This window comes from Lynx canadensis, chromosome A2 (genome assembly GCF_007474595.2).
Source record: "Lynx canadensis isolate LIC74 chromosome A2, mLynCan4.pri.v2, whole genome shotgun sequence".
Taxonomy (NCBI): Eukaryota; Metazoa; Chordata; class Mammalia; order Carnivora; family Felidae; genus Lynx; species Lynx canadensis.
In genome coordinates this window covers 121,710,577-121,736,570 of record NC_044304.2, presented here as the reverse complement: position 1 = coordinate 121,736,570, position 25,994 = coordinate 121,710,577, and the positions used below count along the sequence as shown (strand labels likewise).

At 46.6% G+C, this 25,994-nt stretch overlaps 1 protein-coding gene across 1 annotated transcript in view; it reads right to left on the bottom strand.

The window, feature by feature from the left end:
• Positions 1 to 25,670, bottom strand: part of MINDY4 (MINDY lysine 48 deubiquitinase 4) — a 116,219-nt gene extending 90,549 nt beyond the window's left edge. The window contains 6 exon segments of the mRNA XM_030308184.1: positions 4,226 to 4,249; positions 4,251 to 4,312; positions 4,315 to 4,469; positions 7,415 to 7,650; positions 11,562 to 11,681; positions 25,564 to 25,670. Coding sequence (XP_030164044.1) covers positions 4,226 to 4,249; positions 4,251 to 4,312; positions 4,315 to 4,469; positions 7,415 to 7,650; positions 11,562 to 11,681; positions 25,564 to 25,626 — 660 coding nt within the window. The 5' untranslated portion in view covers positions 25,627 to 25,670.
• Positions 25,671 to 25,994: the final 324 nt, after the last annotated feature.

Here is a 25,994-nt window from a genome sequence, read left to right as displayed (position 1 = left end):
TAGACCAGGAACAGCAGAGGCCAATCTTCATTCATCTCTGGTGTCCAGAGTTCCCAGCTCAGTGACCTATATCTAGTAAGCGCTCAAGGCTTGCTTAGTTTTTGAAATGAAGGAATTCGAAAGGAGTCAACAGAAATGTCCTATTTTACTGTCAATGATCAACTGATGAAATGGGAACACAATTTACCAATCTAGGATAGGGGAGCGGAGGTAGAGGGGACAAAAACAGACCTGCGAGGCTTTTCCTGGGTTTAAAATTTGGGATCTCTCAGAATTTCCAGAAATAATCCTGAACCCAGTGGTAAAGCCCGAGCTGGAATAAAAATAGCTAATTCTGTAGTATTGTTGCCTAGTGGAAATTACTAGGCACTACAACCCTCCAAAAGCCACCAGGGCATCCCTGCCACACAGTGCAGAAAATATTAGTCACCATTCCCAAGGAGACCCAAGCTCTGGCCAAAGGCAGGGAACCCAGCCTCTTACTCATCCTTCGTAAGTACAGAGCTGACCTAGTAAGTAAAAAAAAAAAAAAAAAAAAAAAAAAAAAAAAATGATGAAATACCTAGCAAATCTTGCTCTTCTCTCTCGAGCAACCAATTAAGTATGGCCAAGGTACTCACAGGTCCACAGAACACTTTCTAGAAAGCCTGGGGAAATTCTACAACAACCTGTCCTATCTTTCAATGCCCTTCATAAGATTCAGGTACCCCAAGGGAAAAAACACACCTCCCGAGGCAATCATCCCCCCTTCAGAAGTTTGGGTCAATCTCCTAGTGGTAAAGCAGATCTATGCAATCTGCCTCGCATCTCAGTTGTGAAGGGGGTCTCAACTGCACGGATGTGATGGGATGTCGCTGTAGGACAGGACCCCAGCATTCATCTGGTCCACCAGTTCTCAAAGTGTGATCTGCCAGCCTTAAAGGTCCCCAAATCCTTCTAGGGAGCTCAAACCACTTTTCATAATAATATGACATGAGTTGCCTTTTTCACTGTGTTGACATTCGCCGTAATAATGCAAATGCCCTGGTGGGAAAAACTGCTGGCCAGTAGCACGAATCCAGGGGGTGGCACCGAACTTTACTAGCACTGGAGGTATTTGCCACCACTTGCAATAACAGTACATAAGTAAAATGCTAATTTTGCTTAAGAACGTCCATGATGAGGGGCGCCGGGGTGGCTCAGTCAATGGTTAAGCATCCAACCTTGGCTCGGGTCATGATCTCACGGCTTGTGAGTTCGAGCCCGCATCAGGCTCTGTCCTGACAGCTTGGAGCCTGGAGCCTGCTTTGGAGTCTGTGTCCCTCTCTCGCTCTGCTCCTCCCCCGCTTATGTTCTGTCTCTCTCTCTCTCAAGAATAAATATTTTTTTTAAAAAATTGGAAAAAAAGAAAAGAGAAAGAACGTCCATGCTGAAGCATAACACTTACTAACTGTATTCAATCTCAACCCTATGGTCCACATCTCTTTAATATTCCATGGGATAAAATGGGAGGTATATATACATACTCCGCTGGGTGCAGAGGACCCGGCTGTCTCAAGGAAAAGCACTTGTGCAACCATCTGAGCTGTGAAACGAACTTGCTAATGTTTTTCGCGGAACAACTGACAGACAAACTATGGTTACTCAGACTTGGGTATCCGGCAGGCGTTTTCTTGAAAATAAACTGAGCCTGTCACTTCAAGCGAAACAACTGATGAACGGTCAGTGATAAAATACAAATTATCAGGTAAAAATGAAAATTTGGGGGAACCTGAATCAGCCACGGTGAGCTTGAGGGCTTCTCAGCACTTAAAAATTTTTTCTGATGAATTGGGTGGCAACATCAAGCAATGTGATTTTTTTGATGTGGGTTGTTGGGTTGTTTTTGTTGTTGTTTCTTTTTTTTTTTTTTTAATGAAATGTGTTCACATTCAGAAGATCTCAGGAACCCAGATAACTCAGTAAGCCAATATTTTCCAAATGAGCAAATGCATCATGTTATTAAACTAGGCGGTGGCAAAAGATTCATTCAAAGTGCAAGGCAGACCGATAGATATTGGTAAGGTACAAAAAGTTCCTGGCTATGCTTTCAGACTCCACAATAAGAAACCACAACTTGTCTAGTTTGGTGCAGCATCAAAGAATACCCCTGGTTTCCGGAAGAGACTAATAACACGCTTTTCCCTGTTCCAACTACATATCTGCGCGAGGCCATATTTTCTTCATGGACTTCAACTAAACTATCATAATGGGACAGACTGGATGGAGAAGCAAATATAAGACCTGAACTATCCTCTACTAAGCCAGACTTAAAGAGATTTGCAAAAATGTGAAACAGTGCTCCTCATCTCACTATTGTTTTGGAAAATATGGGGGGGGCGGGGTTTGGTTTCACAACATGTTATTTGTATTAAGTGTAATGGGTTTACTATTGTTGATGGTTTAGTAAGTAAATATTTTTTTTAATTGCTCAGTTTTAATCTCTAACGTGGCAAATGTCAACAGCTATAACCCATATAACAAAAGCTCTTCAGGTCCCTCAGTAATTTTATGAATATGGAGAGACCCTGAGACTACAGTGGTTTGAGAACCACTGATAGGGTGTAAAACAATGTCTCCAGCAGAGAGCGTCCCTGGTTTCCCCTTGACCCAACTAGTCTAGTTACTTCCGACATGGCCTGCTCTCCTCCTGAAGCATCTCTGACTGAAGTTCCTCATACGGGCCTCCACCTGCTGGTCCCAGGTGTGCTCTCAAGAGACATCAGGCCAGGCTACACCAATCACCCCAACAAAGGGCCAGCAAGCCCACACTGCGCTCTGCACACAAGTATGGCAGAGTCCCTGCTCTCAGGAGGCCCACAGCCTAAGCTCAAGAGGCCTGATAGGGATCATCTCCCTCGCCACTCCAGTCCCACCCATTTGGAGCACCGGCCGAAGATGCCCAGGAGATTGTGACGTCACATCCAGGCTTGACAGGAAAAGAACACTGAGCTCACTAGCAATGTCTGCTGCAGGCACAGCATTGGGCACTTGCAGGCATTTGCCATCCTGGGACCGGGTTATTCCTACATCCGTGTTGGAAGAAATCTCTTCTGTTCTGCCCCTCCTCCCACCTTCTGTCTTCTCTTCCCAAAACTAAACATTCCCAAATTTTGCCACTTCCGCCAAACTCTTCACCTTCCTGGTGGCTTTCCTCTAGGCATGGTCCAGTCCCTCTCCAAATACAAGACACGAGGATGGGACATGATGTGAACGTGCACTGTGAGCCACACACTGGTTCGCCTCCTTGATCTGGACACCAAGACTGTAGGACCATCTCCAGGCTGTGAAATCCCAGTGCTCGGCAGAGCCTTAGCCATCTGATCTAACAAACATGACCACGGCCAAGAGGAATAAAGACCTTGACCAAAACCCCACAAGACGCAGGCAGAGGCAGGGAGAGGGTCGGCTTCTTTATGTCCTGATTCCAAGTGAAATGGGAGAAAAACACCAGCCTCTAGAGCCACAGCCCACATCTAGCCATGCAGCACAGGACAGGACGTGACCAGCCATGGGCACCGATGACCTATGTGGGTTTGCTCAGGCTCCCTCGTTTGACTAATACTACACTGTGACTTGGTGTTTGGTTTTCCTTTGGTTTTCTGTTTCTTTGCTGTTTCACAAACTCCTTTTATATTCATTCTCTCATTTGGTTTAGTCCCCCCACCTAATGCGACCCTACCAGAGCCCCTCCTTAAGGAAGACTATAAAAGAATGATGTGAAATTATTAGAATTTCTTTTTAAAGCAAAGCAAATGAGACTATTAGGGTTGGGATTTCTTTTACCCTTTTAACTATGATGTCTTAAAAAAATAAAAAAGATTTTCTCTAGACTCGGATGGGTCACCCACCACTCCTGAATGGCAAAGGTAAAACTAGAAGATACATGTGTTCTCACTCAGCAAAGGAAGACAAAGCCATGGCATCCACCTCATTGACATGGTGGGTAAACTGAGGGCAGGGAAGGAAACGAGGCCTGGCCATGATCCCATAAGGATCATACACTGTCTGGCTGACAGTCATGTACTGTCTTTTTGACAGTACAACCAGAGAAGACACAGGCAGGTGTTCCTCCCATCCCAGCTCACAGCTCCCCGCTTCTTGGACTACGTCGTGGGGAACCCTCCAATGATCCCAGGCAGCTCCTTAAGCCCTGCCTGCCTCTCACTTTCCACTCTCACACGAGCAGTGAGATCAGCAACCCTACCTGTGGGGAACTGGCGATTGGGCCCGGTCATCATGCCTCGGACAATCAGGCCAGACCTTTGGCCTGATCTCTCTCCCATCCTTTCGTGTCCAGGGAAGTTTTCATGACAACGTAATCCTTACAGTCTTCTACCTTGCGGGCCCGGGGGACTTTCACACCTGGGACAGGCCTGCTGGGCGTACGTTTGGTGTGGGGGCCTTTTGTGATACAAATACCAAGTAAAATCCCATCAAGACGGTCATGTCTGCAAAAAAAGATATATCTCCATTAAGACAGATTCCCCAAAAGGAACAGCTAACATTGATAACAAATTCCACATTCAACAGGCACACAGAGCAAGCCCATTCATAACTATGCGAGGGTTCTAACCAGCCAGGGTTCTAACCAGCCAGTGCCTATCGTTAAGGTAAAGAACAGAAAATACTTTCATATCAGGGCAAATCTGACTTATAAAATAAGACCACGAAACAAGAAACAAAATCAGAATTGATGACCCATGACAGGATTCCTCAAATATCCTTAGATATTGTGTATCCTCAAATATAAAGAGCATCCTTTTTCCAGACCCAAGTTATAGAAAACCATAGCCCTTCAATACAGTCATGAGTTACATGGAACCCAGTCTTACTGCACCTCATTGAGATTGGTGGATAGAGACCTGTGGTAAATTTTCCCACAACTATTCAGTTAATGTCCAGTTAAGTTGGGCATACTAATGCCTTCTTTCCTGGGTTGCTCGGCATTGAGAGTAAGAAAGATAGATTGTGTGTGTGTGTGGGGGGGGGGGGGGTGTATGTTAAAGAGAGAGAGCAAGAGAACAAAAGAAGGTGAAACACAGGGAGGTAAGCAAGGAGGAATAACAAAAATGAGAAAGAACAGAGCCAGAGACCCAGATAAAAAGGATATTCGCCTATGATCTGTGACGGATCACCCGGAGCCTTTCTGACACAGGCTAGGATGCTTTCTACCACTAGACTCTGGCCTAAAGGGGTGCTGACTGCTGCTCTGTGCCAAGCTGCTTATCACCAAGCACTGGGTCACATGTGAGAGAAGCGGTCATATGTGCCATGACTGGGGCATGTCCGGCAGAGGAAGGGCTCAGAATCAGCCTGGAGAAGCTGAGAACGACTTGCAGAGAGGACAGCATGGAGTCTGTAGGAATGAGTAGGCAGGAGATAATCAGAGGCCCCGGGCACTAACACAGAGGCCTGTAAAAGCAGGACAGGCCCAAGTGAGCCACGCAGGCTGACTGTGGAAAGAGTTTTGCAAGTTACCCTTAGGAGTTTGGATTTTTCCTGGAAGCCATGGGAAACATCTGAAGGCCTTTCCGTGGGGAAGCCAGCAGAGCCAGACTCGTTTGTAGGAAGCTCATGCTCTCTTAGATGGAGGGTGCACTCGAGCAGATCACTAGAGGCCTAGAGACCAGGGAAGAGCCGGTGGGAGTCAGTGCAGGCAAGAGGGGAGGGTATGAACTGAAGCACTGCTGTCGGGGCAGAGAAAAGTAGGAAAGAGTCTAGTGTCATTAAGGACTCATGGAGGCAAAATGATAGACTAGGAGAAGTCAAGGATAACACCCAAATAGTAGCTTGGGCAACCGGGTGGAACTCGGGAGCCTCGACTACTTTCTTTTGCTCGCTCTTCATCGTCTCAGAAATATTTATTTTCCCAGCCAGGCGGTGAGCATCTCCGAAGAAAAACCGTCTTCTTCCGCACCACCCTGATTCACTTTTACATCCGAAGACTTGTGTTAATGTTTTTTAACGGTGCTCATCCTTTGGCAGCTCGATGCCCAGACCCTATACTTTGGCTACCCTCAGGAAAGAAAATGCTTCTCAACAAAGCCGGAAGGAAACACCCAGTCCCGGGGAGTTAGACTCACTGGTGGTGACTACAGGCGGCTATTAAGTTTGTAATGTAACATAACTGCTTTCCAAATAATGGAAGTTCAATCCAGAATCCCAATTCATTTTCTCCCCAAGAGGTCCAAAAGGCCTTATTTTTCAGATGTGTCTAATTCTACAGTGTTATAACTTGTTTTGGGAATTCTGTACCTGTTTTGTTTCGTTTTTAAGAAAATGCAAATGAAGCAAGCCCCTAAACCTGACAAATGTTAAACATCTGAACCATGAGCATCCCCCTCGCATCCTCCTCTACTCCCAAGGCCTTCAGAGAAAGGTAACAGTGCCCCACAACAGGGAATTTGAAAGCACACTATGTGGAAGCTGAATAATGGCCCCCCAAAGATGCCCTGACCCCAGAACCCATGAATGCTATCTTACGTGGAAAAGGGACTTTGCACATGTGTTAAAGTTTGAGATTATCCTCTATTATCTGGGAGAGCCCACTGGAGTCACCAAGGGCCCTTGCTAGATGGAGGCAGGGAGGTCAGTGTCTGGAGTAGAATACAATGACATAAGCAGAGCTGGAGTGATTGCCCTCAAGACAGAGGGAGCAGCCCACAAGCCAGGGAATGCAGGCAGCCTCTAGAAGCCAAAAAAGGAAAGGAAACAGATTTGCCCCCCAAAAACTCCCAGAAGGAACAAGCCCTACTGACACCTTGTCATTAACCCAGACCAGTTTTGAACTTCTGACCTCAGAACTATCTTACTCAGAAAGTAAGATAATATACTTGTGTTGCTTTAAGACACGGTGATGGTTAAATTTCATGTCAGCTGTGCTAGGCCATGTTGCCTAGTTGTTTGGACAAATACTAGCCTTGATGCTTCCATGAAGGTGTTTTTAAGATAGGACTAACATCTATAATTAGTTGACTTTAAGTAAAGAAGATTACCCTAGATAATATGGGTGGGCCTCATTCAATCAGTTGAAGGCCTTAAGAGCAAAACTTGAGGTTTCCCAGAGAATTCTGCCTCAGGACTATAACACAGAATACTGCCTAAGTTTCTAGTGTGCCAGTCTGCCCTACAGATATCAGACTTGCCAGCTCCCACAATCATGTGAGCCAACTCCTTAAAATAATATATATATATATATGTATATATAATACATATACACACATATATGTGTGTATATATTTACATGTATGTACACACACACACACACACATCCTGCTGGTTCCTATTGGTTCTGTTTTTCTGGAAAACCCTGACTGTTATAGCCACGGCATTTATAGCCATTTGTTACAGCAGTGATAGGAAACTAACTCACAGTGTAAATAAGAAGAGATACCTGGCTTTGCTTGTTTCTGACAACGATGTTCTCCATCCTGCATCTTCCTCTGCAAGGTCATATATATTCACCAGCGTGGTCTCTGAGCATCTCGGTGGTGATTTGACATTTTTCTTTGGAATTGAGAGTGCAGGAATTGGTGTTTCTTGAGTGACATTGTTAGCAGTATTCCCAAAGTGATCCAGAAAGTATCTGGTAATGAGTTCGAGGTTTGTTTTTAGAGGATTTTCCTTTGCCTATCATTGGAAGAAAAAATATCATTAACCACAGGTACAACTTCAGGGGGAAAGGTGGAAAAGATGACTAGTCTAGTTCTTTGACATAGTTTATCAGCTTCTTATTCATTCATACACTCTTTCTTTCAGCAAGTATTCAGTGACTGCCTACCATGTGTGAGGTGCCATGGTATAACAGAGATGAAGACAAAAATCTCTATCCTAAAAGAACTATCATCCGATGCATGAGTCAGGCGATCCGATGAACAACTGTAATAAAATATGATACGAATAGAAGAATACCCAAGAAAATTTCCTCTTGGTTTTTCTCCTAGGAGTAATTTTAGAAAATAGATATCTTTTCATTTAAAAAAAAACTAAACCTTTTTTCGGGATCATTAACTCTACAAGTTTATAAATACTTGGGACCCGAATGTGCTCTAAGGTTGTGTGCTCTGCATTTAACACTGGACACTGGGGACCACAGGGACTCTTCTGCAGCAGTCTATTGCAAAAAACATGAGAGGCCATCAGGATTGACTCAATCTACACCAGAATCTTGAAAGAAAGAAAGAAAGAAAGAAAGAAAGAAAGAAAGAAAGAAAGAAAGAAAGGAAGGAAGGAAGGAAGGAAACTCTTTAGTGGTCGGTTTTAGAAAGAAATGATATCAGTATTTCCCAATCCTGACAATACCAAATATCATCTTTGGAGGTTTTAAAAATACATATTCCCAGGTCCTGCTGTATCTTACTAAGCCAGAATTGCAAAGATTGGAGTCCTGACTTCTCTTAAAATTCCCCTAAGTAAGCTGGACATAGTTATCCAAGCAGCAATCCACAGGCTGACCTCGGGCCATGGAACTGTGTCAGTCCCCACCCCACTTGCCCAGGAACACCAAGCTGTTGGGAAGTGTGGTCAGACATGGGACATTTGGTGAGTCTGCAATCGGAGCAATATAGTGCCTGACAAAGAACCTGGCACAGAGAGGACCCTCAGGCACATCCAGTCCTTCCCTCTTCCTATTCCCCTGCTCTGCACAGCAAAATCCTGGGACCCACACCCGCAGCCAAATGGGTTATGACCAACAGCAACAGATTTATCAGGCAGTCAAAATAAGGGGACAGCTTTATTTTTTTAGAATGGGGCCCAAAAGAACTATTTTGTCTAAGTCTAAATGAAACTCACAAGGAAGAGAGTCAGGGGAAAGGCGTTGCATAATTAATTTAGACCGTCCTATTTTTCTTTCAGTACGAGAGATTTATAGCCCTGCGTTACACGAATTATACTTTGTGGCTCTTCACAGCCTTTATATGAATCTAGACACCATTTTTCAAAAACTTAATTTTACATTGGCATTTTTATATATTGTATCTTTAATAGGGAAAAACAAGTTCCTGGAATTAACATTAAATCGCAGGGCTTTCCTAGAAGCAGGCTAGCTTTGTGCAAATGTCAAAATCATTATGCGATAGATAGGTTAATAAATATGTCTTTCTGTAAAATATAAGCTCATTTCATTGTATAATAACTACTGTAAAAATCAAATAATCAGGGCACTTACCAAGATCTAATGAAAATATCTTAAGTATCTTCAGATAATTATTACCTTAGGGAGACTATATTATAGTGCAGAAATAAAAATAACTTGAATGGCAAAGATGATTCCAGGAAATTAAGTAAAGTTGCATTTACATAAAAAATCCCAGTGCATCAGCAGGGTTATTTGATTTTCTGGTTACCCGTCTCACTTTCTATGGAAAAGCCTTTCTAAAATATACAGTCTACTCTGCTGCCTTGAAATGCAGCCAATGGAGATCTGCTGAGTGTCTGGTGCTGGGGTCTACAGGACCCCAGCTGACCACACAGAAGCGGTGGAGGGGCAGCGGTATCACACCGGGACCAAGGATGAAGGGCATCGATCTGATGTCTTTACTGAACCTATGCCAGGACTTCACCTGGCTGCCACTGCCCTTTTCTCATCAAAGTCAGGCACAGGAACTTGTGGCAACCTAAGTGTTCCTGTAGGTTGATACCATTGTTCATTTGAGGGAAACTTGGCCTGGGTTCCTCCCTGGGCTATGTGACACGTGCAAGGGCAGGTTTTGAGCTGCTCTAAGGTTTTTCCAGATGTCTCAGAAATAGCCTTGGAGGGCTGGGGGGGGGGGGCGTCCCACTCCCATTCTAACCTCATCTGCTAAGATATTGTTTGAGTAAAGGGTTACAATTACAGGAAGCTTGACTGCCATTACTATAGTAGGGCTGAGAATTAGACCTGGTTCTAGATTCACCCCTACCCCGTAAGTCACTGTGAGATCTTGACAAGCCACGTTTCTCTGGCTCACAGCTCCTCCAGATGGGTCGCCCATTCTATCAGCAATTTCAAAGCTTTGAGGCACATGGGTGACTCAGTTCAGCGTCCAACTCTTGATTTCCGTTCAGGTCAAGGTCTCATGAGTTTGAGCCCTGCATTGGGCTCTGTGCTGACAGCATGGAACCTGCTTCAGATTCTCTCCCTCTCTCTCATCCCCTCCCCCACTCACACACTCTCTCTCTCTCTCTTTCTCTCAAAATAAATAAACTTAAAAAATAAAATAAAATAAAAAATAGAGCTGCTTAGTCCAGCCCTGAGGGGCTGCCCTAAAAGGCCAAGAAGGCAAGTCCTCTTTATCCCCAATCTAACTAGGGGGTTTCCCTTCTTTGTTTTGCATATCTGGACTTCTGCAGGAAATATCATTTTATTGCCTTTTCAAAAAATTATGATAAATGCTTAACTGCATGATCATTAGATTCTTTCCAACTCTGACACTATTCCCTACCACAAGGCAATACCTACTGGAGAGCCCATTCTTCAAGCAAATTAGAAGATACCGTGTTTAGGGCTCCTGGGTGGCTCAGTCGATTAAGCGTCCAACTTCAGCTCAAGTCATGATCTCACAGTCTGTGAGTTCGAGCCCTGCATCAGGCTCTGTGCTGACAGCTCAGAGCCTGGAGCCTGCTTCAGATTCTGTGTCTCCCTGTCTCTCTGACCCTCCCCCATTCATGCTCTGTCTCTCTCTGTCTCAAAAATAAATAAACATTAAAAAAAGAAGAAGATACCGTGTTCATAGCAGAAAAAGCAATTAAGCCAGAATGGTAGCTTCTTTCATTCAGTCAGTCATAGAATCCACAAATACATATGGACCATTTGCCGTGGCCTCAGGCAACATGTTAAGTAGGGGATACAATAGTGAACAACAGAGATGCCCTCTCTGGCCTCCTGCCGCATCCAAGGTGGTCGGGAAGCAGATACTAATTAAACTACCACACAGTCTATTATAAGTGTGCTGAGCACAACAAAGGAAAAAGCACACGGCGCCGTGCCGTGGAAGCTTGTAACAGCCGGTAGGGGGAGGGAGGGACAAGGCCGAGGGGTCAGGGGAGCCCCCCAGCCCCCCAACCAAAGAAGTGCTGTTCCATTTGCTACCTCAACTAAGGTGCACCAGGGTTAGCTGAGCCCAAGCCCCAGGTCTGCCTAATTAAATGTCACAGTGGACTCAAAAATAAGCTATTACTCAGAACTGAAGAAGGAAAATCTTACACAGGCAGGGAATGGAAAATTTTAGTATAACCCACTATATTCTTTAGTCTGACTAAACACAGCCTCATGAGGGAGGAGGGAGCACAGGGAATAACTGTCATAGGCCCAGGTTCAAAGTGAGCTTCATAGCCACACATAAGCAATAAGCCCACAGTGGCGGCCCAGGGCCTCCCTGAGGCTGGAAGCCCAACTCACACTTGGGATTTGTCGGCACTTGGCTGGGTCTGTTTCTCCCCGGCCACAGGCACGGCAAGCCTCCCGCCACCCATCTCCGACAGCTTGGCCGGGCCCACGAGTGCTCTGACATTGCCAATCTCAGTTCCAGAACATTACACCACACCTTAAAAGCATGTACCTTGTTCTCCTTGTAGAGAAATTCAAGATGCAAAACCTTGCGGAGATCGTTTCTGCTGTTTATGCTGAGGTCGGAGCGTGGGCGTTCCTGGTCCATGGTCACACATGTCTTCTTTAAGCCCTGTGGGAAGAAATCGGAATCATTCTTTTCATTTTAAACCAAAACCTTTCATTCCCTGATGCAGGTTATAAACAAAAGCCTGTTGATGTTCATTATGATCATTCCTGTCCTGCCTTCCTTGCAAGGATACTGCAAGCACCAGAAGCTGACTTGAGAATTTATTTTTATATAACCTTTACACTCGACATCTTCATAATTATTATTCTGAATCTTACAGTGACCCCATGGGCTGAGCTAAGGTTGGACTTGTTGGCCCATTTTAAAGAAAAGGAAAGTGAGATTCAGGTTACTGACTCGCCCAAGGCTGGCTCAGGAGCTCTGGGTTTGACAGATTTGGAGCCACAGAATATGAAGCTTTAAAAATAAACAAAAGGAGGAGCGCCTGGGTGGCTCAGTCGGTAGAGCGTCCAGCTTCGGCTCTGGTCATGACCTCATGGTTCACGAGTTGGAGCCCCACATCGGGCTCGATGCTGTCAGTGTGGAGCCTGCTTCAGATCCTCTGTTGCCCTCTCTCTCTGCCCCTCCCCTGCTCGTGCTCACTCGCTCTCTCTCTCAAAAATAAACATTAAAAGGGGCGCCTGGGTGGCGCAGTCGGTTAAGCGTCCGACTTCAGCCAGGTCACGATCTCACGGTCCATGAGTTCGAGCCCCGCGTCAGGCTCTGGGCTGATGGCTCGGAGCCTGGAGCCTGTTTCCGATTCTGTGTCTCCCTCTCTCTCTGCCCCTTGCCCGTTCATGCTCTGTCTCTCTCTGTCCCAAAAATAAATAAACATTGAAAAAAAAAATTTAAAAAATAAAAAAATAAAAAAAAAATAAACATTAAAAGAAAAGATTCTCTCTCTCTAAAGTATAAATAAATAAATAAATAAATAAATAAATAACACATAAAAATAAGCAAAAGGAAAAAAGAAATAAGCAAAAGGCCAATAATGATTCCTTTCTCAGGTGGGAGCAAGGGTTGATTTGCCCGGGTAACACAGTAGGATCACATGACACGGGGTTCCGCCATCCCAGCCTGTGAGTCAGCAAGGTCAGGCCTGGGGCCCGCTGGAAGCACATGGTAAACGTTTGCTGAGTTCCCAGGAAAGCTACTTGCCGTCATCCAGCCCTGACCTCCCAGAAGGCCCAGCTAAAACATAGTCTGGCAATGACAGGCGCTATGCTTCCCAGGAACCTGGCTTCTTCATTTGGAAAAGAACCGACTACCTGCCCACCTCCCCAGGCTCCGGTGATCACAGAGCAGTAGAGAAGGAAGAGATGCCTCACAAACAGTTCAGCCTGGCACCAAGGGGCCCCTCTGCTCTTCACGATCCAGACCCTAGTGCTACCAGGCCTCAATTTCTCTCCCAGCCTCTGTGTTCAGAATCTCACAGAGGCTCCTGCTGATGGGCAAACAAGACAAGACCTGTTGCCTGTCATGAAACGAGGGAAGAAGAATTTGTGAAAACAAAAAGAGGTACCAACACAACCTTGAACCACAGAGAATAAAAAGGAAGTTGAGGAGGGAGAACAGAAAGAAATGGGTGTACATGTTGGGGAAAAGGTAGGGGCATGTGTGGGCACTCCAGGGAGAGGGATCTAGAAGGAGAGGTGGGGCTCACAGCAAGCACCTTCCCCACGGCTTTCCTTCCAGTCGGAGTGAGGCAGAAACCATAACGAGAGTCCCTCTCTGCTAGATAACTCTTCACGTTTGTCAACAGTTCAGATCGGCAAGTCTTGGCACACTTAACAAACTCGCTGGGACCGTGGTACACACTGACGTCTGAAAACCACCAGAGCAGTGGGCAAGGATGTCCTCGGGAATCAGCCAGTCCTTGGTCTCATTGGTTCGTTTAATCGTCATGACTCAACAAACATTTCCCACGCACCTACTAGGTGGCGGGCTCTTCGAGATGCAGGATATACATAAGGAATAAGACAAACCCCACCCCCTCACAGGGTGCAGAAATTCTGTTGGCGAAGCGGACCACAAACAAAGGGGTACACGTACAGTGCAGCAGCTGCTGACGTGCACTACTATGGAGACAGATAAAATGGGGAGAGCAGAGACACAGAAGAGGGACACTGTTTTCCATAGTCAGCTACTTATGCTCACTCCTATCTTCCGGTTTTCCCATCTGTGAAATGAAGGGAACGAATCACTGGTCCACTAGTTCGGCTGCTGGAGGCAGAGGAGGAAACGGATCAAAGTCCTAGCCCTCGTGGAGCTTATATTCGGTGGGGAAAAGGGAACAAACATAAAACGCTGGCAGCGGGGGGGGGGGGGGGGGGGAGAAAGTTTAGCAGAGCAAGAGACAGAAAGGACCAGGAGGGGGTGAAGGAAAGGTGTGATACTTTAATAAAAGGGTAGTCAGGAAAGGTTTCATGATTAAGTGCCATTAGAACAGAGACTTGAGGGAAGTAAGGGAGCAGGCCATGCAGACACTTGGGAGAAGTGTGTTCTCGGCAAGGAACAGCATGTGCAAAGGCCCCGTGGCAGTCACAGGAGGCCAGTACAGCTAGAGTCGCATGACCAGGGGAAAGTCGCAGGAAATGAGGTCAGAGAGGCTGCCCAGAGCCTGATAAGGAAAGGCCTTGTTGACTTTTGTGAAATGGTGTGGTGGGGGTGGGTGAAAAGAACAGCATGGACTGATAGTATTTTTTTTAATTTTTTCTAATGTTTATATTTATTTTTGAGACAGAGAAAGACAGAGCATGAGAGGGGGAGGAGCAGAGAGAGAGAGACACAGAATCCGAAGCAGGCTCCAGGCTCTGAGCTGTTAGCACAGAGCCCGACGCGGTGCTCAAACTTTGTCAACTGCAAGATCACGACCTGAGCCGAAGTCAGACGCTCAACGACCTGAGCCGAAGTCAGACGCTCAACGAACTGAGCCACTCAGATGCCCCTGACTTGTATTTTTAAAGGATCACTGGCTGCTAGGTTGAGAACAGATTTTTTGGAGACAAGGTATTAAGCAGAAACTAGTTAGGATGCTCTCTAGGTGGCTTGGACCAGGGTGGTTGCAAGAGAAGTGGAAAGAAGTGGCTATGCGCTCTATGTGCTCTGATGCTAAAGCCAACAGATGGGCTGATGGACTGGATGTGGGGTATACGAAAGGGAAAAAAGCCAGGAATGATTGCAAAGGTTTGGGCCCAAGCAACCAGAAAGACAGCGACACTGCCTACTCAAATGGGGAAAATTGCAAGACACAGAGGGAATCAGGAATTAGGTTTGGGATGTGCTGAGATATTTATTGCATATCCACGTGGAAATACAAAATCGGCAGTGGGAAAGAATGTAAGAGTTCTGAGAGAGACCTTGGCCAGAGACAGGCATTTGGGAATGATCAGCATATTGACAGCACTGGGATCCAGTAGACCGGCAGAGGCATCTAGAAAATGAGAGAAGCCAAGAAGATTGAGTCTTTGAGTCCCCAGCTCATACAGCTCCAGAAAACAAGAGGGACCAGCAAAGAATCATAGCAGAAGCCAAGTGGGAGAAGGTGGTCTCCAGAAGCCAAGCAGAATGAGCTTCCAGGAGGCAGCCTGCTTCGGATTCTGTGTCTCCCTCTCTCTGCCCCTCTCCCTCTCATGTTCTGTCTCTCTCTGTCTCAAAAATAAATATAAACATTAGAAAAAATTAAAAAAAAAATACAATCAGTCCATGCTGTTCTTTTCACCCGCCCCCACCGCACCATTTCACAAAAGTCAACAATCAACTGTCCAAACACAATGTTAGATCAAGAAGTGTGAGGACTGAAAATTAAAGATCATTGGCAAATTTGACAAGAGTTGTTTCCAAGGATTGGTGGGGACAGAAGCCGGATTAGAGTGGGTTAGAGCAAGCCCGAAGCAGGATTAGAATCGGAGCACACACAGCTCTTCCATGGGGTTTGGTTATAGAAGAGAGAAGAAAAATGGGCCAATAGCTGGAGGGACTTGAGGGTCAGGATGGGATTCTGTAGGAGCGACAGTAGAAAAGGAAAAATAGATATGCGATAAAGAGGTGACGACAGCAGTGTTCTTGAGCAGGCTAGCAGGGACAGGCATGCAGGGAGAGGGTGGCCTTCCCCAGGGGTATGGAGAATTCCCTCGTAGGCGCCGGACAGAGGCTGGAGTGATGGCTCAGGCCCAGGAAGGCTAGCAACTGTGGTGGTACAGGCTGCTCGGAGTTTTCTCAAGACCTCTTCTGCTTCCCCGGTGACCTGAGAATGGGGAAGAAGCTTTGGGATTGGAGGAGAGAGAAGGTATGAAACGGTCATCCAAGAGCGGAGAGAGGGAATGGGCTGGAGAGGGCTAACCAGGTACGCAGGCATGCCTGGGGCGGGGGGATGGTGAAGGGCCGTGAAAACGTGGACACGGTGCTGTGTTTTCCTCCAGCCTCGCTCAGCTTGCAGGGCAGGCATGGAGGAGGCCTGGCTGAATTTGAAAACTTGGGGCGGGGTGGGGGTGGGGGGCTATGATGCAAGAAGAGGAGGGCAAAGGAGGTGAGCACGTTGTTGAGGGTGTGACTATAATGAAGGGTGGGTAAGAAGTGGGGAGAGGTCACGACGGGGCCGGGGGCCAGGGGGTCGGGCCGGGGAAAGCTGGCAGGAACTGTGGAATGCAGACGTGAGTGAGACTGAAGAACAGTTTATGCCGGGCTGTTGAGGGAGGTGAGCCACAAGTGAGGAATGACAGAATGCCCAGACAGATGACAGAAAGGGTGCCCTGCTGGGAACAACAGGCCTAGGACATGACCACTTGGAAAAGGGTGACGGAGGTGGGATGGGGACAAGTCACCGCAGGAGAGGGAGGCTGGGGCACCAGAAGAGTCACCTTGGAAGGCCCTGACATTGCGGGAGACTATCATGGCTCTCCCTGAGGACCGGCCATGCTTGGAGGGGCCAGTGTAGCTGGATTCGATGTAGGGTAGGGGGCACGTGAGGCAGCAGTGGAAGGTGAGGTCGGAGGCACGGCCTGCAGCAGGGTCGTAGAGAGCCTTGCAGGCCCTGGTGAGGCTTTTCCTCAGATTCTCTTCTGCTTGAAGTAAGAAGCCCGTGGAGGGTGTTTTGAGTAGAGGAATGTGACAAGATCTAACTTGTGCACCAGGGGCACGTTTCCTCATGATCGTCTTTACGTGAAAGGGAACAGGTATTCCTGTCTTCCAGGACGGTTATGAGGATCTGAGAAAACGAACAGACGACTAGAAGGTACCTCACACCACGATGGGACCTCTCTAGGTTCTACCTGCCTGGGGCCAAGCCCGGAGGGGAGTACATGGTCTCTGCTCTGGAGCAGAAGGTGAGGAGGAAAGCAGTCGCTCTGGACTGCAATCCCAGCTCTACACAACCTTATCTTTTTTTAAAGTTTATTTATTAATTTTGAGACAGAGAGAAAGCACGAGTGGGGCAGGAGCAGAGAGAGAGGACAGAGCGAGAATCCCAAGCAGGCCCCACACTGCCAGCGCACAGCCTGATGTGGGGCTCGAACTCAGGAGCCGTGAGATCACGACCTGAGCTGAAATCAGACACTTAACTGACTGAGCCACCCAGGCGTCCCCACAACTTTCTGAGTGACCGTGAGCAACCCCTTTCTCGTGTCAGAGCTTTAGTGTGCCCAGATTTAAAAAAAAAAAAAAAAAAAAAAAAAAGAGTGAGAGAGAGAGAGAGAGAGAGAGAGAGAGAAAGGAGCACCTGGGGGGCTCAGTTGCTTAAGCATCCAACTCTTGGCTCTCAGCTCAGTTCTTGATATCAGGATCGTGAGTTCAGATCGTGGACTCCAAGCTGTGTGTGAAGCCTACTTAAAAAAAAAAAAAAAAAATGGAGAAGTTCCAAGATGGCGGCATAGGAGGACGCTGGGCTCACTGTGCGTCCTGCTGATCACTTAGATTCCACCTACACCTGCCTAAATAACCCAGAAAACCGCCAGAGGATTAGCAGAACGGAGTCACCGGACCCAAGTGCAGACGAGAGGCCCACGGAAGAGGGTAGGAAGGGCGGCGAGGCGGTGCGCGCTCCACGGACTGGCGGGAGGGAGCCGGGGCGGAGGGGCGGCTCGCCGGCCAAGCAGAGCCCCCGAGTCCGGCTTGCAAAAGCGGAGGGGCCTGACGGACTGTGTTCCGACAGCAAGCGCGACTTAGCATCTGGGAGGTCATAAGTTAACAGCTCTGCTCGGAAAGCGGGAAGGCTGGAGGACAAAAGGAGGGTGAGCTGCGGAGCCCCCGGACCACAGAGCTCAGTTTGGCAGGGAACAAAGGCGCTCGCCAGCGCCATCTCCCCCGCCCATCCCCCAGCCAAAATCCCAAAGGGAACCGGTTCCGGCCAGGGAAATTGCTCGCTCCGCGCAAACACCCAACTCTGTGCTTCTGCGGAGCCAAACCTCCGGCAGCGGATCTGACTCCCTCCCGCTGCCACAGGGCCCCTCCTGAAGTGGATCACCTAAGGAGAAGCGAGCTAAGCCTGCCCCCCCTCCCGCCGTGCACTTTGCCTTCCCACCCCAGCTAATACGCCAGATCCCCAGCATCACAAGCCTGGCAGTGTGCAAGTAGCCCAGACGGGCCACGCCACCCCACAGTGAATCCCGCCCCTAGGAGAGGGGAAGAGAAGGCACACACCAGTCTGACTGTGGCCCCAGCGGTGGGCTGGGGGCAGACATCAGGACTGACTGCGGCCCCGCCCACCAACTCCAGTTATACACCACAGCACAGGGGAAGTGCCCTGCAGGTCCTCACCACACCAGGGACTATCCAAAATGACCAAGCGGAAGAATTCCCCTCAGAAGAATCTCCAGGAAATAACAACAGCTAATGAGCTGATCAAAAAGGATTTAAATAATATAACAGAAAGTGAATTTAGAATAATAGTCATAAAATTAATCGCTGGGCTGGAAAACAGTATACAGGACAGCAGAGAATCTCTTGCTACAGAGATCAAGGGACTAAGGAACAGTCACGAGGAGCTGAAAAACGCTTTAAAGGAAATGCAAAACAAAATGCAAACCACCACAGCTCGGATGGAAGAGGCAGAGGAGAGAATAGGTGAACTAGAAGATAAAGTTATGGAAAAAGAGGAAGCTGAGAAAAAGAGAGATAAAAAATCCAGGAGTATGAGGGGAAAATTAGAGAACTAAGTGATACACTAAAAAGAAATAATATACGCATAATTGGTATTCCAGAGGAGGAAGAGAGAGGGAAAGGTGCTGAAGGGGTACTTGAAGAAATAATAGCTGAGAACTTCCCTGAACTGGGGAAGGAAAAAGGCATTGAAATCCAAGAGGCACAGAGAACTCCCTTCAGACGTAACTTGAATCGATCTTCTGCACGACATATCATAGTGAAACTGGCAAAATACAAGGATAAAGAGAAAATTCTGAAAGCAGCAAGGGGTAAACGTGCCCTCACATATAAAGGGAGACCTATAAGACTCGTGACTGATCTCTCTTTTGAAACCTGGCAGGCCAGAAAGAATTGGCACGAGATTTTCAGGGTGCTAGACAGCAAAAATATGCAGCCGAGAATCCTTTATCCAGCAAGTCTGTCATTTAGAATAGAAGGAGAGATAAAGGTCTTCCCAAACAAACAAAAACTGAAGGAATTTGTCACCACTAAACCAGCCCTACAAGAGATCCTAAGGGGGACCCTGTGAGACAAAGTACCAGAGACATCACTACAAGCATAAAACATACAGACATCACAATGACTCTAAACCCGTATCTTTCTATAATAACACTGAATGTAAATGGATTAAATGCGCCAACCAAAAGACATAGGGTATCAGAATGGATAAAAAAACAAGACCCATCTATTTGCTGTCTACAAGAGACTCATTTTAGACCTGAGGACACCTTTAGATTCAGAGTGAGGGGATGGAGAACTATTTATCATGCTACTGGAAGCCAAAAGAAAGCTGGAGTAGCCATACTTATATCAGACAAACTAGACTTTAAGTTAAAGGCTGTAACAAGAGATGAAGAAGGACATTATATAATAGTTACAGGGTCTATCCATCAGGAAGAGCTAACAATTATAAATGTCTATGCGCCGAATACCGGAGCCCCCAAATATATAAAACAATTACTCATAAACATAAGCAACCTTATTGATAAGAATGTGGTAATTGCTGGGGACTTTAACACCCCACTTACAGAAATGGATAGATCATCTAGACACACAGTCAATAAAGAAACAAGGGCCCTGAATGAGACATTGGATCAGATGGACTTGACAGATATATTTAGAACTCTGCATCCCAAAGCAACAGAATATACTTTCTTCTCGAGTGCACATGGATCATTCTCCAAGATAGATCATATACTGGGTCACAAAACAGCCCTTCATAAGTTTACAAGAATTGAAATTATACCATGCATACTTTCAGACCACAATGCTATGAAGCTTGAAATCAACCACAGGAAAAAGTCTGGAAAGCCTCCAAAAGCATGGAGGTTAAAGAACACCCTACTAACGAATGAGTGGGTCAACCAGGCAATTAGAGAAGAAATCAAAAAATATATGGAAACAAACGAAAATGAAAATACAACAATCCAAACGCTTTGGGACGCAGCGAAGGCAGTCCTGAGAGGAAAATACATTGCAATCCAGGCCTATCTCAAGAAACAAGAAAAATCCCAAATACAAAATCTAACAGCACACCTAAAGGAAATAGAAGCAGAACAGCAAAGGCAGCCTAAACCCAGCAGAAGAAGAGAAATAATAAGATCAGAGCAGAAATAAACAATATAGAATCTAAAAAAACTGTAGAGCAGATCAACGAAACCAAGAGTTGGTTTTTTGAAAAAATAAACAAAATTGACAAACCGCTAGCCAGGCTTCTCAAAAAGAAAAGGGAAATGACCCAAATAGATAAAATCATGAATGAAAATGGAATTATTACAACCAATCCCTCAGAGATACAAACAATTATCAGGGAATACTATGAAAAATTATATGCCAACAAATTGGACAACCTGGAAGAAATGGACAAATTCCTGAACACCCACACTCTTCCAAAACTCAATCAGGAGGAAATAGAAAGCTTGAACACACCCATCACCAGCGAAGAAATTGAATCGGTTATCAAAAATCTCCCAACAAATAAGAGTCCAGGACCAGATGGCTTCCCAGGGGAGTTCTACCAGACGTTTAAAGCAGAGATAATACCTATCCTTCTCAAGCTATTCCAAGAAATAGAAAGGGAAGGAAAACTTCCAGACTCATTCTATGAAGCCAGTATTACTTTGATTCCTAAACCAGACAGAGACCCAGTAAAAAAAGAGAACTACAGGCCAATATCCCTGATGAATATGGATGCAAAAATTCTCAATAAGATACTAGCAAATCGAATTCAACAGCATATAAAAAGAATTATTCACCATGATCAAGTGGGATTCATTCCTGGGATGCAGGGCTGGTTCAACATTCGCAAATCAATCAACGTGATACATTACATTAACAAAAAAAAAGAGAAGAACCATATGATCCTGTCAATCGATGCAGAAAAGGCCTTTGACAAAATCCAGCACCCTTTCTTAATAAAAACCCTTGAGAAAGTCGGGATAGAAGGAACATACTTAAAGATCATAAAAGCCATTTATGAAAAGCCCACAGCTAACATCATCCTCAATGGGGAAAAACTGAGAGCTTTTTCCCTGAGATCAGGAACACGACAGGGATGCCCACTCTCACCGCTGTTGTTTAACATAGTGCTGGAAGTTCTAGCATCAGCAATCAGACAACAAAAGGAAATCAAAGGCATCAAAATTGGCAAAGATGAAGTCAAGCTTTCGCTTTTTGCAGATGACATGATAGTATACATGGAAAATCCGATAGACTCCACCAAAAGTCTGCTAGAACTGATACATGAATTCAGTAAAGTTGCAGGATACAAAATCAATGTACAGAAATCAGTTGCATTCTTATACACTAACAATGAAGCAACAGAAAGACAAATAAAGAAACTGATCCCATTCACAATTGCACCAAGAAGCATAAAATACCTAGGAATAAATCTAACCAAAGATGTAAAGGATCTGTATGCTGAAAACTATAGAAAGCTTATGAAGGTAATTGAAGAAGATTTAAAGAAATGGAAAGACATTCCCTGCTCATGGATTGGAAAAATAAATATTGTCAAAATGTCAATACTACCCAAAGCTATCTACACATTCAATGCAATCCCAATCAAAATTGCACCAGCATTCTTCTCGAAATTAGAACAAGCAATCCTAAAATTCATATGGAACCACAAAAGGCCCCGAATAGCCAAAGGAATTTTGAAGAAGAAGACCAAAGCAGGAGGCATCACAATCCCAGACTTTAGCCTCTACTACAAAGCTGTAATCATCAAGACAGCATGGTATTGGCACAAAAACAGACACACAGGCCAATGGAATAGAATAGAAACCCCAGAACTAGACCCACAAACGTATGGCCAACTCATCTTTGACAAAGCAGGAAAGAACATCCAATGGAAAAAAGACAGCCTCTTTAACAAATGGTGCTGGGAGAACTGGACAGCAACATGCAGAAGGTTGAAACTAGACCACTTTCTCACACCATTTACAAAAATAAACTCAAAATGGATAAAGGACCTAAATGTGAGACAGGAAACCATCAGAACCTTAGAGGAGAAAGCAGGAAAGGACCTCTCTGACCTCAGCCGTAGCAATCTCTTACTCGACACATCCCCAAAGGCAAGGGAATTAAAAGCAAAAGTGAATTACTGGGACCTTATGAAGATAAAAAGCTTCTGCACAGCAAAGGAAACAACCAACAAAACTAAAAGGCAACCAACGGAATGGGAAAAGATATTTGCAAATGACATATCGGACAAAGGGCTAGTATCTAAAATCTATAAAGAGCTCACCAAACTCCACACCCGAAAAACAAATAACCCAGTGAAGAAATGGGCAGAAAACATGAATAGACACTTCTCTAAAGAAGACATCCAGATGGCCAACAGGCACATGAAAAGATGTTCAGCGTCGCTCCTTATCAGGGAAATACAAATCAAAACCACACTCAGGTATCACCTCACGCCAGTCAGAGTGGCCAAAATGAACAAATCAGGAGACTATAGATGCTGGAGAGGATGTGGAGAAACGGGAACCCTCTTGCACTGTTGGTGGGAATGCAAATTGGTGCAGCCGCTCTGGAAAGCAGTGTGGAGGTTCCTCAGAAAATTAAAAATAGACCTACCCTATGACCCAGCAATAGCACTGCTAGGAATTTATCCAAGGGATACAGGAGTACTGATGCATAGGGGCACTTGTACCCCAATGTTCATAGCAGCACTCTCAACAATAGCCAAATTATGGAAAGAGCCTAAATGTCCATCAACTGATGAATGGATAAAGAAATTGTGGTATATATACACAATGGAATACTACGTGGCAATGAGAAAAAATGAAATATGGCCTTTTGTAGCAACGTGGATGGAACTGGAGAGTGTGATGCTAAGTGAAATAAGCCATACAGAGAAAGACAGATACCATATGGTTTCACTCTTATGTGGATCCTGAGAAACTTAGCAGGAACCCATGGGGGAGGGGAAGGAAAAAAAAAAAAAAAGAGGTTAGAGTGGGAGAGAGCCAAAGCATAAGAGACTGTTGAAAACTGAGAACAAACTGAGGGTTGATGGGGGGTGGGAGGGAGGGGAGGGTGGGTGATGGGTATTGAGGAGGGCACCTTTTGGGATGAGCACTGGGTGTTGTATGGAAACCAATCTGTCAATAAATTTCATATATATAAAAAAAAAAAAAAATGGCAGGGAGAGGAGGCCCAGTGAACCAGACGACTGCCAAGGTTCAACCCAGATCAGGCATCAGTTCTGTGGACTGGTCTAGTGGGTGAGATGTAGAAACAGACGTATAAACCACAGATGTATAAACTATAATGTGACTGTCAATGAGCAAGCCACAGACAAGGTTAAGTCAGTTATTCCAACGGGACTTATCCAAGAAGACCTCCTGCAGGAAACAGACTTGGGGGGGGCCACAAGTGGAACAGGGGAAAGCAAGTGGGAGAGGCTGGAACCAACGCTGGGGTGCTCAGCTGGGGTCAGACTACAGGGGAGAGCCTCAGGTATCCACGGAGGACTTTAGATTTCATTTGTACTCAAGAAAGGAAAGCCAGGAGGAAAACTCTCTGAGAGCTTTGCTTGGTGGCCCAGACTTAAAAGAAACGATGGGGGACGCCTGCGTGGCTCAGCCAGTTAAGCATCCGACTCTAGGCTTGGGCTCAGGTCATGATCTCGCAATTTGGTTTATGAGATCGAAGCCCGCATCGGGCTCTGCGCTGGTAGCCTGCTTGGGATGCTCTCTCTCCGTCTCTCTCTGCCCCTCTCCCTGGCTGGTGCTCTCTCTCTCTCAAAATAAATAAATAAAACTTTTTTTAAAAAAATTAAAAAAGAAATGATGATGGTGGGCAGCCTCACAAGGCTGTGTCACTGATATCCAATGTGTGCCCAGGACTTGGTGACGGAAGGTCAAGTAACCATAAAAACAGAGCAAATACAATGAACACACACTGCATTTTTTAAAAATTTTAATTTTTTTGATTAAAAAAAATTTTTTTTAAAGCGAAGAAAGATACTTTCAAAACAGATGCATAAAAGAGATGGGGGTGTAGACACTGCTGAACACAGGTACCTACTATGTACCAGATGCAATGCCTGGGGACTGCCCATATGTTATTTATTTTTTAATGTCTTTATTTAGAGAGAGAGAGAGAGAGGCAGAATGCAAGCGGGGGAGGAGCAAAGAGAGAAGGAGACACAGAATCTAAAGCAGGCTCCAGGCTCTGAGCTGTCAGCACACAGCTCAATGGGGGGCTCCAACTCACAGACCGCAAGACCATGACCTGAGCCAAACTGGGTAGCTTAACCAACGAAGTCACCTAGGCACCGGCCCATATGTTATTATTAGTCCTCATCATAAATCTGCAGAGTGAGTCTTATTAGGCCTGTTTTACAGATACGGACATTGAGGCAGTGAGTAACGGACCCAAGCTCACACTGCTAACCAGTTGCTATTTTTGAACCCTCCACCTGATTCCAAAGCCCTTCCCCTTTTCCATTCAAAAAAGTATTTTGTTGGGGCACCTGGTTGGCTCAGTTGGGAGAAGCATGTGACTCTTGATCTCCAGGTTGTGAGTTCCGGCCCCATTTTGGGCGTAGAGATTACTTAAGAACTAAAATAAAATCTCTAAAAAAAAAATGATTTTGTTTCTATGTATGTTTAATCCAAACAACTGCCCACGGCCCCTGCTCCACAGGACACCGTGAGTGACAAGCCGTGAGTCACTCTGTACAGTTATAATGAGGAATACTGGCTGTTCCTACACTGGCATCCGCAGTAACCTCTTTCCCACGGTGTCCCCACCTGCATTGCAGATGACTGCTAAGGACCTCCCCAACTTTTGAGTACTCCGCAAAGTCTTCCGGTGCAACACAATGGAAGTTCAAAACAACTAGGTTGCAACCTCGGAGCGCGACTGAAGGGTTCACCCATCGGGAACGCTTTTCAGCCCCTTGGGTTCCCCCGGCGGGGGGACGTTCTTTCCCGGTGCGATGGGAGTGCCGGGACGGGCCACGGGGCCCAGACCAGGCGGCTGTGCTTTAGCAGGCCGCCGCCCACCGGCCCCGTCCCCGGGGTCCCGCGCCACGTCCCCCGCCGGAGGGGCGAGATGCCTGCGCAGGGCGGAGGCCACGGGCCGGCGTGGCGGGCGGGCACTGCGCGGGGCCAGATGGCTCCTGGGAAATGTAGTCTCGGCAGGCCGGGAAAGCGGCGCTCCCGTCGGGCATCCCCGGGGCAGGCGGCGGCAGGGGCGGCTCTCCCTCCGCGAAGTGCGGGGCTTGCAGAGCACCCCCAGACTGCGCCCCAACCCTGGAGCGGCGGCCCCGAGCGGCGGAGGCGGCGCGACCCACCTTTCTGCTGAGGAACTCCCGCACCAGGGAGGCGGCCACCTCCTCCACGAAGAGGCTGTCCATGCCGCCGTCTCTGCCCACGAGGCCGCGGCCGCCTCAGCCCAGAACCCCCGGTCCGTTGGGGCCAGTATGGCCGCGTTGCCGTGGCGACGGTGTCACAGGAGCCGGGAGAGCTCCTCCCCTTTCCCGGAGCACGCGGGCTGGGAGGGCGGGAGGAAGGGGAGGAGCGTCTTCGTTCTGGCTTCTGGAAGCGGGAGAGGGGCGAGGTTCCCTGCTTGGGCTCCGGGCTCGGGTCCTGGCTCTGGCCTGCCCATCTAGGGGGCCTAAAACAAGCCACTGCTCCACGCTGAGTCTGTATTGCCCAAGATGGGAAATGGGGAGAATGCCTGCCTCCTTGTTCCCGGAGGAGTAAACCCACAGTGAGGCGGCCC